This window comes from Rhinatrema bivittatum, chromosome 3 (genome assembly GCF_901001135.1).
Source record: "Rhinatrema bivittatum chromosome 3, aRhiBiv1.1, whole genome shotgun sequence".
NCBI classification, from domain to species: Eukaryota; Metazoa; Chordata; class Amphibia; order Gymnophiona; family Rhinatrematidae; genus Rhinatrema; species Rhinatrema bivittatum.
The window spans coordinates 115,923,918-115,938,798 of NC_042617.1; the positions used below are offsets into that span (position 1 = coordinate 115,923,918).

Below are 14,881 nucleotides of genomic sequence, written 5' to 3' on the forward strand. Positions count from 1 at the left end.
AATTTTTAAAAGAATTATGGGGTAATTTTCAAAGGACTTACGCAATTTCAAAAGCCATTTACTCTAGTAAAGTGCACTTACACGAGCAAATCATATGGACAATTCAGTGGCATATTTTCGCAATTTTCAAAAGTCCACTTACTCGAGTAAATGCTTTTTAAAATCAGGCCCTTTGTGCATAAAAGTATAATTGTTCAAAAGCCCTTTTACACTCATAAATCCTTCTGAAAATGACCTCCTGAGGATCAGGTCAGCAGCAGACATGCAGGATGACTCCATATTGCATGTATGTCCAGACGGTATGATGCGTGAAAATAGAGATCAACAAAACAAATATACATAAGGTGATAGGTACCCTTTTATTTGTATATCACCTTATACATTTTTTATATTAATTTTCATGTATTCAAGTGGACTAAGTCATTAACCGCACTACTTAATCCACTTTATACAATAAAATGATCGCAAACAGGATTGTTGCCTCTGCACACACACACCTGTGCTTAACAAACATGCACTTTGTGGAGGGTACTAGGAGGAATGAAAAATAGAAACACTGTGGAAGACATTTTTACGGTACCTCCCACGAATATCTGACATTACAAACTACCAGGCATGGTCATCTGAAGGCATCAGGGTGTTAATATGCATTGGAGTATTACTCTAGAAAAATGCTAAATGTTATGGACTAGAATAAGGACAGTATCTTGTCAATATTTCTGCTTATCTAGCTACATAGTTTGAATTACAAGAAATAAAAAGATTTATTCTACATTTGCAAACACAGCACTGAGTGATTTACATGGTGATTATTAAGAAGTTTATTAATCAGCAGCAGCAATAGTGTCTGATAACCAAGTTATAAATTCTACACTAGATACCTCATATGAATTTAATTACAGACTGATCTAGCAGTGTATTAGTCATCCCTAGTTTAATATCTATTAATTTAATTACTGGCCTGGTGGCTCACATGCAGAAGGTAGCCAGTTTGATCCCCATATCAGATCTTTCGGTTCACAGATCCATAGGGGATGCTGCAGCAGCAGTATTTATAGCTCCCAGGGGGAAGGAAGGCATGGTCCTTGCTTAAGGGTGACACCTAGTGGTTGGATTTAGGGTCCATTATTGCAGGGTTCTGAAATTCTGGTGCATGGCATTGAGATGAGAACTGTCGCCGCAAGGACTAGACTAGGTATATTTGGGAGCAGGATATAAAATAGGGGAAAAATCTCCAGGTAGTTCTAAATAAAGACTCATGGTTCCAGATCCCAGCCCTGGTCCTGACTGATAAATTTACAAAGGTAGGAAACTACTAGGTCAAAAAAAAAAAAAGAAAAAAAAGAATGTACTTTAGTCCTTTTATTAGGAATTACTGATATGGGCAAAAAGTTAGAAATGTTTAATGACCACTACCTATTTTAAAACAAAAAATCATATTGCTTTTGCAATATTTTATATTGTGCTCCCAGCATATGCAGCACAGAACCCGTATGCTTTGCAACATATTTATAGATATAATCAAGTAGGAAAGCAAAATGTTTCATTTTTGCTTTCTTTTGTATGCTTTTATGAAAGGGATTATTCAGATTTTATCTATACATAATTTTCTATTATCTACTAAGTGTATTTGGTTAGTAGGCGGCATGCCGACTGCTGCCCAAGTGCTGCCTCCTGAGGATCCTTGAAACAGAGGACGGCTCAACTTTGTTTCACCATCCTAAATGTTCCGTAATCCTCAGGAGGCAACGCTCTGACAGGAAGATGAATGCTTTCTACTGACCACATAAACATATATAGTGGTGCCCAGTGAAAATGAAAACCAACTTGTAATGTGACAGAACCACACTGAAAGCTGTCCAGTCACTGTGGGAGTAGCATAGGTAGGGTGATCTTACAAGAACAAAAACCACACAGAAGACGTGTTACTGCTGACCACAGTTTGAAAAGTAAAAGTTCCTGTAAAAGTTTGCAACAAGTTGTACCAAACTGAAATTGATATTTTTCTGCTCTCCAGAAGAAGAAGAGCTGAGTAGACCTGGGCATTGATTTTTTAACTTTAACATACATTTTACGTGGAGAACAGCAGTAATTCAAATATTCTACAAGGTTTGCTTACACACACACACACACACACACATCAATAATGGTCATAAGTTTTGGATATTTCAGAATACTAAGTAAATGGATATCTGCATTATATTATATTTGGTCTCTGACTGAATATACACACACACACATAACTCTTAATATTGCAGAACAATGAGTTGCTACAGTATTCATTTTATACACTATTAATGACAGGTAAAATATTGAAAAGCTGCAATAAAAACATGTTTTTGCATAAGTCTATTTGTGAGAAAAGATGCTAATACCAGAGTTTAAAACTAAACTAAGTTACATCCATTATTTTTTCCATTTTAGCAACCACAAAAATTAAAGTTTTCAATTAGCCCATTGTTTTCTTGTTTATTGTCTATATGGTATATTGCAACCAACTAAAAACAATATTGTAAAAGAAAAAATGGAACACACAGGAGGTAATTTTCAAAGGAGATACACATATAAATGTAGCAATTTTCAAAAGCCCATTTACATGGTTAAAGTGCATTTACACATGAAAAACCTGATTTTATGCAAGAAAATCCTTTTGAAAAATGACCCCCAAATTGAACTGCATATCACGAAGCATAACTGTTAAGCTACTGGAAATTTGTTGGAATTTATAAAATAACAAAGAGGTTCAATAAGCAGTCTAAGGGCATATTTACAAGATTTTCAAAACTTGATGGAAGTATTTGGAAATTAACTGTTAATCTGTTTTCCTTTCCTCTATAAAGTCTGATATATATATATACAGCGTTATTCATTTTCAGAGCACAGTTTTTAAAAAGATTAATTTCTGCTAATTACATATGTAGCACGGATGCACTGATTAAGGATGAACGTTATGTTTCATGGAAAAGGTGTACAGAAAAGCTCCCTGACACCATGATGGATAGTTCTAATTTACAGTGCATTTTATACTGCATGTATGTCTTAAATGTATTAATCATTCAGCATGAATGTTGATATTATGTTTTATGCGCATTAACAATTACAGGTGGTTTGACTTTGTGGTTCCTGGCTGCTGGAAGGCGAGCAGTGAAGATAGAGTTAAAGCAAATGCATGTTTACAAGTAAACTAAGATAGGGATATATTTATGCACTTTGTTTTTTATGGGCTCATTAGTCTGGCAGACTGTGCGTATTTTCTTTCTATCTGCGACAAGGTAAGATTAACATAAAACAGATATTGTATATGCATATATTTTAATTGTGCTTCTCTCTTCACAAAATTATCAACAGCACGGCAACTACAGTACAGCCCTAGGGTACTCCACCTAGGAAAGATGCTGCGTTAACACTGTATTTTCTTGTTCCTAGAAGAGTTTATCCATCAAGCATTCCGTTCAAGAAAACAAAAGTTAAAATGGGGAACTGTTTAATTTTCCTCTGGTAAAACTATGCTACAATGTGGAAAAAATGTGTTTAGAAAAGTACTTCCATGTACGTCCAAGTGTTACTTTGTTAAAAACATACCGAACAGCATAATCTATAAAGTTCCAGCTGAAAACCTAGAGTTGCAAAATATAAGACTATGTAACAAAAATGACTGAGATCACCTATCAGTTTACTATCCTTCAACAAATTCCCTGACATTCAAGTCAAATAATGTTGAATTATAGACTTTCTTACAGGAAGTCACATTTCATGTTCTTTTGCTCTGTATCATTTCCCTGCTGGTCCCTATAGGAATTTGGCTGTTTGCCGATTTTCCTTTAAATTTCTCTGTATACTCGGTATGTGCCTGACAATTAAACAGTTATTTCTTCAAAAGTTAGCATTTTTACACTTGTTCAGCATGCTAATTTTACATAAGAAAATGTTGCTGCCACAATGAAATATGGCATGCTGTCTAAATGTTTTATTTGAATTGCATTCTTACTTTGTATCTTACTACTATTCTTTTTTTTCTAGATATGTACTACATTGCACCACATTTTAAAACTGTTCATTGGAGAGAATCACGTTATTGTGGTTATATAACAACTTTTTATGAATTTTGTTCAGTTCAGTGTACCTGGGTGGAAAGGTACTTATCAGTGAGCAGCCTCATGGCAATCGTTAAGGGTATTAGATTACCTATAAAACCAAATGCCTTCTGTGTGACTACAAAACTCTTCTTTTTACAGTATGCAGTTACACAGAATTCCCTACCAACAAACAGCTGTTTTAAATATTTTAGTGCTATGCAAACAGCTAAATTTTTAAATATGCAAATGTTTTAAAACTAAGTAATTTTCCCTCCTACCTAAAATCAAAAAATGGATACAGTAGTGGCATGACACAACTGAATCCAACCTTGAATACTATTCCTACAATGAGCTGCCTTTTTTGTTTGTTTTAAAAAGTATAACAATGCTAAAAAAAAAAAACGGATAAAATAAAATCTAAATGTTCACAAGAACATAAATAAGAGTGACCCCTTGTCTATTGTACTTGATCTGCCATTTAAAGAGCCATCACCATTGAGCTAGCCAAAACAGTGAACAATGGTCAGGACTGAGGGCTTCGCTTTGCAAAACCATACATAATGTTATTGCATTAACCAGAAGACTTATTGCAGGGTCCTCACACTGCAGGGCATTGGACCAAAGAATTTTTTGATAAATGACATAGGAAAGAATAGGAAATTTTGATTAAGCCTGTTGTTAAAGAAACTAAATAGAAACTTTTGCTTATTAATCACACAACTGAACTGTATCTGTCATTACATTCCATTTGTGAAATCAATCTTTAGAAACAATGTAACTCCCTCTTTTATTAATACTAAAGCAGAAATATTAAACCCTGTATACAGCTAGCCCATATCTTCAAATCTAGTAAACAGCCTAGAATGAGCATCCTAATTACCCGCCATGGTGACAAGCAGTCATCACCTGATCATTTAATCATGAAAGCAACCTTGTGATGTAGTTTCCTTCTGACATATCGCAAAGAATAAGTTTTGAGTAAAGGGACAATTTCAAAAGCCAAAATAAAGTTCAGTGATTCCACTGACATGTCATCCCAAGTCAAAACCATAGTATTCATATTAATAGCAAACTGGTCAAAAGCACAGACCCTCAATCTATGTATGAATGAAGTATTCAGAACTTAGCAAGGTGTAATCACAGTTTCAAGAAAAAGAAACTATTTGCCAAAAAGTATCTTCTTGCTGTTCTCACCCTTGCTACTGCAACCATAGTTATTTAAAAAAAAAAAACAAAAACCTGGTACAAATAATGCTTTTATTAATCTGTAAACTATACTGCCAGAATGGAAACATCGCTCAACATACTGTCTCTCAAATATTTTTACTAATATCTGGAACAAATTTCACATATTTTACAAGCACTTCATTCACCATTTGATTATATCTTGAGGATCTTTAGAAAATCTGGGGCTTTCTTAGAAAGATGTAAAACAGCCCACACTGCTCTCGCTTCGGGACAGGGAAGGGTTTTATGTTTTCAGTCAGTGAGTAAAGGAGACTGCGATTTTTGGAGGCAATACAAATATTTCAGAACTCATCAGGCTTGCCAAATCTTCCAAAAGAGGCAGACAGGTAAAGCACACCCTTGAAGCACTTATCAAACATCATTCACCTCCACCTAGAATTCCCAGAACCGAACTTAACTGACGCTGGCCTCCTCTAGCCTGCACAGTTCTAAGGTGTGCAAAACATTGTGCACAACAGTATATTAACCTGCGGAAGAACCGAATACCCAGAAGTCCACTTGAATATCTATTCTGCAGCATGATTAAAAAAAAAAAAAAGGCTGAATATGCTCAGCTACTCCACTATTTAGGAAGGTAAGCAGCTATGCCAAATTTAGGCGTGTTCGTGGATATATTTACATTGTCTTTGTTTTTTAGCCTACCACGCTCTGAAAATTAATTATAGTTTAAAATACGAGGAATACTGAACCGATTACCTTTCTAAGGGAGTGATTTATCAAGGTCTTTTCCCTTGGACACAGAATAGGGCAAAAGCCTTAGTGAATCAGGACCTAAGTGTTGATGCAATCGAAAACAGTTTCATGTTTTGGACGTCAAATGAACAAATTCCTGGAACTCCAAACTCACACAGGCACACATCTATCTATCTGCAAGGAGGGTAACGCATCTCACTTCCGAAAGGAAGCCGAACTCCAGTGCCGCGGACGAGCTGGGGCCCCGCTCTGCCGCAGCTGCCGCTGAGGGCCGGCCTAGCTCCCCGGGCGCGCGGGCGGGCCCGGCGGGTCACGTGCACGGGGAGGCGCGGATCGTCGCGCACCCGGAGCTGCTACCGCTCTCGCGGTGTTTAGGCCGCGGATCAGGGGGCGTGCGCGTATTTCTGCAACCACTGTAAAACCTGCCCGGCAAGGGGGGGGGGGGGGGCGCGCGCAAACGGCGGAAGCCAGTGCCTGAGCTCAAAGAAACCGCTTCGCGTGCTCTTTTCGCGGACACATGCCCGGGAAAACCACAAGACAAAGCTGCTCAGCCCAAATGCCATAGGCTTTAGAGACAAAGGGGTTAATCAGATAAATAGGCTCTCCAGCTCTCATAACACCTAAAGGGGATCTGCGTTTGTCACCACAGCCTGAAGTAGACAACAACACGGTTTCAAACTGGCTGGGCCACATTCACAAGCAGCTGGAGAGGTCCCTTCTTTCAAAATCGGCTCTTTTCCCACGGCGGAGGCCCCTTGACTTCGAATTAGCCCACCTTAAAGTTGCAAAAGCGTCCATCCCCCACCCAATAACAACATCGCCGAGCACGCATTACCAATCCTTAAAGCCATTTTCTGCCGAAGTAACAAAGTATTGTTTTTAATTAACAAAATACGCATTTGCCGTAAAAAAAAAAGTAGGTCATTATCCCATTTCTTAGGTCATGCTCCAATATGTTGAGGAGAAAAATCTGTCTCTTTTGAAAAAAAAAAATAAGTCAAATAGAGGTCATTTTTTTTCTTTTATTCCAATTTAGTTTTTGTGTCTAATGTGAACTATTAAAAATGTATATCAAATGGGGATAAAGCCACGGCATATTACCTAATCTCACACCTAGCTCAAGAGCAATGAAACAAAACTTAAAAGATGTCCATTTTGAAATCTAATGCTGTCTGGCACGAGATACCCAGTTCTGAAGTAATTTCAAGCCACATATGGATAGAAATGTAAGAGTAAATCAGCCGACGACTTCTTAACTAGATCGCCCTAAATTTATATCTACTCTCAATATTTACAAGGAAAGCCCTATAACTTTTCTTTTTCAGCTTTCGATTCAATAAAATAATGATTCCTTGGGAAAATGGGGTATAAATCTTCATTTTGGAGGCAATTAATGTGTTGATTTCATTCGTGCCCCTGAGCGATTCTTGTAATTTGCTCAAATAGCTTTATGTACCCAGCACTCCAAAGCTTTTAGAAACCCATTTTCTAGTTAGACTTGTTGGATTACAATTTTTGTTCAACGGCAGCTCTCATCTGAACCTGCATTTAACAGCTCCCCGATTCCTAACGTTATACGGTGGTATTGCATAACAAACAGATATAGAAATGTCATAATTTGTAACTTTTATTTAAAAAAGAAATACTGCTCCCTGAATGTTAAACGCCTCAAAACGTGTTGTTGGTGGGGTTTCGAGGGGGGGGGGCTGGTTTGTATTATTATTATTATTATTATTATTATTATTAATTATTATTATTAATTATTATTAATTATTTTTTTTTGGCAAATCTTGTGACTAGTTGCACAAATATCTGGTCAAAATAATAGACCAGAAGGGCTTGGTGCTTTCCCTATATGCAGGCCATAGGAAAAGTTTACTCTTTCGGAGCCGAAAGAATGCTCCAACCACTACTCAAGTTATCTACCAAATAGCTCTTACTCCAACTATTCTCTTCATCATGGCAAAAGTTCCCAAGGAAAATCCTGTCTGTTTGACCGCGCTCTGCTTTCACAGAAGGAAGCCTGTACAGTCAGTCTGATTACTCTTAAGCCTGGATATTCGTGCCAAATAATAAGACTAATAAAAAAAGAATAAAATGCATACATCCAAGCTTTGCTTTTTTTTCTTCTACAAAAAAAAAAAAAAAAAAGGCGGCATCAATTGCTTTAATAACTCCGCGTTTGAACGCCCTGAGCTGACCTATTTAATTATCCTTGAATGTGAATTTGACTTTTCTAAACATTTGAAACAACAAGACCAAATCCCCACTTCCAAACCAGGGAAAGGGGGGAAAAAAAACAGCCGGACATCTCTCTCTCTCTCTCTCTCTCTCTCTGTGCCCCTCCCCCCGCCCCAGTCTGCCCCTGGAGTGCGGGCTCGGGCTTCCAGGGCGCCTCTAAAGCTTTCACACACGCAGGACTGCACTTTCCCCGAAGACGACGTGCGAAACTGTAGGATCGGGGACTGCACGGGGGTGGAAATTTTTTTTTTTTAAAACAAAACACCGAGCTCGTCTCATTTTGCTGCTTACAGGGAACTAAAGCGGGCGCGCTGGCAGCCAGCGGCCTCTGCACAAAGCAATGTTCACTGAGGTCTAAAAGCGTTCGGCCAAGGAAAACTGACAAGTCAGACTAATGAACCGTAGAGCCAGGAAGAAAATAGCCCCGGCATTTGCTTCATTTCATACCCGCTCTGGCTTCCCTAGACCACCAAGCATGGATTTTATTCAATTATTATTACTGTTATCACTATTATTATTATTATTATGGAGGGCCACAGTCATGTCCCTTCAAGCTATCCAAAAGCAAAGCCTGGCCAGAAACAAGTCCACTGCCACCTCCCGCCCCTCCCATTTTATTTATTTTTTTTTTAAAAGAGCTATCGGTCTGCAAAATAAAGGCGAAGTAATAATAAAGGCAAAATTAAAAGCGACAAGAAGGAGGTCAACTTTGCAGGCAATGCTTCTACAAGCTCATCTCGCCAGGTCGAATCCGGGAGCAAGCCTTAATGAAGCAATAATAGCCACATTATTCAAAAATTTTCATTTCGATGGAAATGTGTCTAAAAGGAGCTTAATCATATGCAAATAATAAAAGGAGGCGTAGTGACCCGGTAAGCGATCTGCATACCAATTTCGATGTAAGACTGGAGATCTTCATACCTGATCTGTTAGATTTGCTGATCTGGTTATGTCTTCGCTGTCTGATTTTGATCCGCCTTCCCTATCGTCTATCACCAAATCAATAGGCATTTTCCCCTTCAAACAGCTAATATATCGGTGGCAGAAATTGTCACATAATTCGTGTACCTGCATTAGGGCACAAATGAAGAAATGAAAATAAAATCAGAAGTGCATTAATGAAATTGACAAGTGCAATAAACCCCCCCTTGTGACCAAAAGTTTCACATGGGTAGAAACACTGCAATTATCCTCCAGAGACTTCCGGACGCATCCAGAATTAAGAATAACTTTCTTTTCTGGCAAAATAGAGATATCCCAGAAAATTGACAGTGACAAGATGATTCACTGGCTACAACATATTCAACACCCGTGTTAAATTCGTCTGCTCCCGGGGCTGTGGCCATTAGAAAGATGACCTGCATGGGTGACATTTAAGGTAAACTATTTAATTTCGTCCATTTATTTCATCACAAAATCCTTTTCAGAGTGGTTTAAAAACAGACAAGATAAAAAAAAAATAATAATAATAACACGCAGTGCAAGAATACAATAAAGACATCTAGGTCTTGGAAGCCTAGTCCGCATATTATGCTATTTTGCTGGCACTGGAAATAATTCTGTTTATTAGGTCTATAAAAGGAGAACCAGACCGGGGTGGCTAAATAAAATGGTTGCAGATCTGACCAAGCTGTTCAAATATTTTTAAGTCTCAAAATGCTTCGCTTTGAAGCCCAAATGGAAAACAAGGCAGCAGTCTAGCAAGAACGTGCAAAGTTTCGCCGGAAACCTGCAATTTCTTACAATATAATGTTAGATTGCAACTTTGCATCAAACAGCATGCATTTTTATTGCTGAAATGCAGGACAACCACCAGAATTGAATTATCACCAACCCTCTTGTCCTTAGCTTGGAGGTGCAGTCCTGGATGCAAGAAAGGGACACACAAACCAGCTTTGCTTTGTTTTTTTCAAAACCTTACAGGACAATACCTGCCCTGAGTCTGACCTCCAATATTTTTAAGAGATTTTTATCTCAGTAAGACCAAAGAACACTATATATATATATATATAGTGCATCATGTATTTATGTATGTATAATTCAAACACACAAATAGTCTCTGAGATATAAATTTAAAAAACGCCTTTCAAAATCTCCACTGTGGTAGACAGAATTGCCAGTGTTTAAACAAATCCTGCAAAGCACCGAGCAAAAGGCTGGGGCATTTGTGATCCCGATTTTAGAGGCTGAAATTGTAATTAAACTGCGAAGAGAAATGGACGCCAAGATTGGTCTTGACACTAATTGCATAGGACCAGAAAGAAAGACATTTATGCAAATTTACCAGAAGCCCTGAGCTTCAGCAACACAGAAATGAACTGCAGAAGAAGAAGGAAAAAAAAATTACCTTCTCTAGTTCCAGCAGATGAAACCTTAATACTTGTATGGCTTGGATCATCTGTAAAGACACAGACACAATGAGTATCCACACTTTTGGGGGGATTTTATACAGCTCACAACTTTTTCTAACGGCATTCCAAACCTGGAGCCTTAATAATAAAGAAAAAAAAAAGTGTTTTTCATGCCTATTAATTTAGAACTTACAACAGTCATAGTTATTTAGCAAAGAAAAAAAAGTGACCAAAATCGATTAAAAAAAACAAAACAAAAACTTATTACAATCAACCCGAAAAAGGAGGAAGCCAAATCACACAGTTCATAAACATTTCCAAGAAAAGTGCAGGACAATCATTTGGCGCATCAGTCGTCAAACTACTGGGAAGCTGGTGAAACGGGAATAAACCGTGTTTGTACATAAAATGATCAAACTTTGATAAACTGATCTAGGGAATAAAAATCAATCATCGGTTTCCCCTACTCTTCGGTTATGCTCAACCTAAAACAATTTAAGGGAGGTGAAATCTACAGAACTTTACAAATCGTTGGCGGCCCTCTGAATAAAGCCAGGCGCTGATTTAACTGCAGCGCAGTCAGGAAAAGCTCCTCTCCTCTTTTGCTAAAGATTCTGCGGTGACTTTACTTACAAGGAATTGCCACGCATGTATTACTTGTATTCAAAAGAGCTATGGAAGGTGGGGAAAAAAAAATCAATTCGGAGCAATACGCTGTCGAGCTTCCAAGAAATAAGGGAAGAAAGGGGGTTTGGACCAACTCTTACCAAGTTATCCAGTTCGGGATTCGAAGAAAATAGAGGTTTTTCTGCTCGAATCTATTGGGCAGAAAAGAAAAAGAAGAGAAATTGAAAGACGGCGTTAGAAAGAGCATTCTCTTTCCTGTACCACTATATTGGCGGGTCCTCAGGTAACCTTCCCTGGAAAAATAGCTACAACTGCTGCATTTAATGCTATTTAAACACTGCCTCAAGCTGAAAATGCCATCAAATCTTAACTGTTACAGCTCTCTTGTCTGTCTGTCTGTCCATCCATCTATCCATCTCTGGCAATGTCGTGGACCTGGTCTGTTACTTATGGATCCTATACATTAGTAACCTAAATGTTTTAAAGATTTTGTGATTTCTAAAATACGGTCCTTTGACATTTGCCAATAAATCGCTCGGGCTAGAGTTCCTTTTCCCTCTGCAGACAGTTCTCGCATTCGGCTGACCTGTTTGGCGAACACTGCTATGTCTTCATTGAAAGACTCGGAGGAGCAGACATCACCGCCCGCTACCCCGGGCTCCCGGGGAGTACAAGTAGCTAATTCACATTTCTCAAAAATCAGTGCTAACAGAGGGAACAGTGGGTGTCTGCAAGAAAACACAACAGGCACAAAACAAGAAAACAAGGTTAGATACAGTCCAGAGCCAAACTCCAAAGCAAACAACCAGTCAGAGAAAGAGGGCAAATCCCCAGATTATTTCTACTGTAGATGTGACCCGGAAAGCTCTGGGCGGAGGAATGCATAGCTGCGAACCATTTCTGCTTATCGGCCAATATGTTGCCGAGAGATTAACATTAAAAATGTAGCTCCGAAGTGATTCAGCAGCCATCTTGAATCAGCTTTGTATTTTTGTTGTTGTCAAAGTTTAGTATTTTCCCCAACTCAGCCAGCCTGTTTCTCCTGATTGGTATGTATATAAAGTCAAATGCACCGGCTGTTTTAATGTACAAGAGAAATCTGTTAGAACTGACCACATCAATTTACTAACTGTCAGGCAAACTGGGGAGGCAGTCACATCATACTGACCAAGACAGGGACCTTCATATGCAAACTTCATACTACAAAACACGGGCTTCGCTTTATTTTAGTTTCAAAACAAAAGTTGTTTGAAGCCATTTGTTCTGCACGAGTTCTTAATATTGAGCAGAACGCTCTCGCTAGATAAAATGTACAATACTCATTCCACTTTGCACATTCAATCTGCAAAGCGCCACCTAAGGTGTAACAGCCAGTGTTTTTATCTTTAAAACTGAAAGCCAAATGAAAGCACTGTAGTTCATTTCCAACTCCCCAAACTTTTCTCTGTCTCCATCAGACTAAATCTGAGTGAGTTTGCCTGAGTTCACATCTGAATAGTCATCTTTTGTGAAATAGCACTTGATTTCAAGACACATCCCAAATAAGACACATCCCATAAATTAATGAGTGGAAAAAAAAATACAGAGTAGGAGAAGAGGGAAAACTGAGCGAGAAAAAAAGAAAACATCTTCAGAAAAATGAACAAGTTCTTGATTTTTTTTAGATCGCATTAGCTAGATATTAGCTTAAAGGGAAAATACACCATTCCCACTGAAGAGGCCTAAAACTATCGTACGACAAGTTTAATCCCAAGAAATAGAGTTAGGGAACCGGTCAGTAACATGCAACCGTAAAGTTTTTCATATTAAAACGTTAATGATTATTTTGATTAATATGATATACTAATACAGCGCTAAAGCACCGTTCTGAATGTTATGCAGTAAATTACTTGAAAAATGGCATCCTCAAAACATTTAAGGAATCTACCTTCCTTGGAATCACCTAATTGCCAGTTTGTTTGTTTGTTTTCTATGAGTTTTAAATATTTAGTTTTCTATCAGCAGGAGCAGATACCGAATGGCCCAAAAGTCAAAAGAACAGAGGAGATTATTTTAGAGGACAAAATTGTTTTCTTCCGGACATGCAGACAAAATAAAACGGACTCTTGACATTTGATTTCAACTTTTAGTGTCGAGTGCCACAAATCTTTTCCCCAAATAAACTTGATTTTGTGAACTATGCATGTAAGCTCGACTGAACAGCATCTGATGAGAACAAAATTAAAATTTGCATGCAGTTATAAGAGAACTGTACGTTGAGTATTTACCTACGTACAAACTGAAGTGCACTGGTTTTTACGACAGGAGAATAAGTGACTAATTCCATCTTTGATAATAAACTCGATGCCAACTGTACCTACCCATAAATGGAATCTTTATCTCTCTTTAAAGCGTCATTGACCGAGGAACCCATGCTGGGGGGCATGGCGTTGGTGTGGGCCGTGTGCGGGTATTGATGAGAGTGCAGCGGAGGACCGTGATTCAGATGGTGCACAGGCTGCATGGACCTAGCCGCATGAGGATCCCCATACATGGTGGTGGGGATGCCTACTCCATCCATCCCACCGTAATGGGGTAAATCGTCGTACTGTATGACAGACAGAAAAAAAGGTCAAGAAAAAAAAAAGTCACAGCAGAAGGATACACGGGGGAAATGTAGAGCAAGGTTCCATTTATTATTATTTACCTAGTGGGCTTATGAGTTGCTGTTTTGTAGACCTTAAAGTCTATGGAACCCACACCATGAAATATATTGGTGAAACTACTTCTCATTCCACCTAGTCTCTCTAAGAAGACTTGTACAATCTTTAAAACATCCTATTGCGAGAAGGAGGTAAAATGTAGGGAAGTGGGGCAGCTGAGAAATTAGGCTTTCACTGAAAATGTACCTTGTATAATAATCCTGCTTTGCCAATAATTTAAAAAAACACTCTTACAAACTATAAATTAAAACAAACTAATTTTGGGGGTTTTTTTTATTTGTTCTTAATGTTTCTGCTTTCGAGGTATGTGTGTTTATGTATATAAATGTCAGTACACATGTACACACAAATAAAATGAAAACATACTAAGCATACACCATTACTAAATCAGAATTTGCAATAATATGAATATCAAGTAAAACAATTCTGTGACTATAACTGAAGCAGTTTACTTTTCTTATTCTATTTATTGATAAAAATGAGTAGCCCCCTCCCCCTCCCTCTCCCCAACAAAAAGCAATGAAGAATAATTAGGAAAAAAAAAGTAACCTACAACTTTTTCCAGTGTTAGAAACCACAAATATGCAGGTAAATGTGTGCACTCTACTAAAATGTTCTGGGTTATATCTTAGTCTCTATGCAAAAAGCAGTTGTAAGTTCCGAAAGTTAAGCTGCTTTTCAAATAAAAGTTAATTGTTCCTAGTACATAAAATCAAGGCAGTTTTGAAGAGCAGTGACACTTGCTTGACCGTAAGTGTAATAGAAAATGTGTCAGCAGAGTAACTGTTTATTACACTTTATACAAGCTGATGTAGAACACAAATTACTCACTGAAGCTGTTAATATACTTCCTTTTTGTTTTTAGCACTCAGTGGTTTATGCTGACATTGATTCTTGTATTATTTCTCTTAAATATGATTTACAAAATACTGAGGCATTTAAA

General features: G+C 37.9%; 1 protein-coding gene across 7 annotated transcripts in view; it reads right to left on the bottom strand.

The window, feature by feature from the left end:
* The window catches only part of MEIS1 (Meis homeobox 1), a 312,349-nt gene that overhangs the window by 296,232 nt on the left and 1,236 nt on the right, over nucleotides 1-14,881 (bottom strand). For all 7 annotated transcript variants that reach the window (XM_029593612.1, XM_029593610.1, XM_029593611.1 and 4 more), the window contains exons 2-6: nucleotides 13,597-13,823; nucleotides 11,823-11,964; nucleotides 11,377-11,427; nucleotides 10,606-10,656; nucleotides 9,180-9,326 (exon numbers count right to left, since the gene is read on the bottom strand). In XM_029593612.1, the coding sequence (XP_029449472.1) occupies nucleotides 9,180-9,326; nucleotides 10,606-10,656; nucleotides 11,377-11,427; nucleotides 11,823-11,964; nucleotides 13,597-13,823 (618 nt within the window). The remainder of the gene's footprint in view (nucleotides 1-9,179; nucleotides 9,327-10,605; nucleotides 10,657-11,376; nucleotides 11,428-11,822; nucleotides 11,965-13,596; nucleotides 13,824-14,881) is intronic.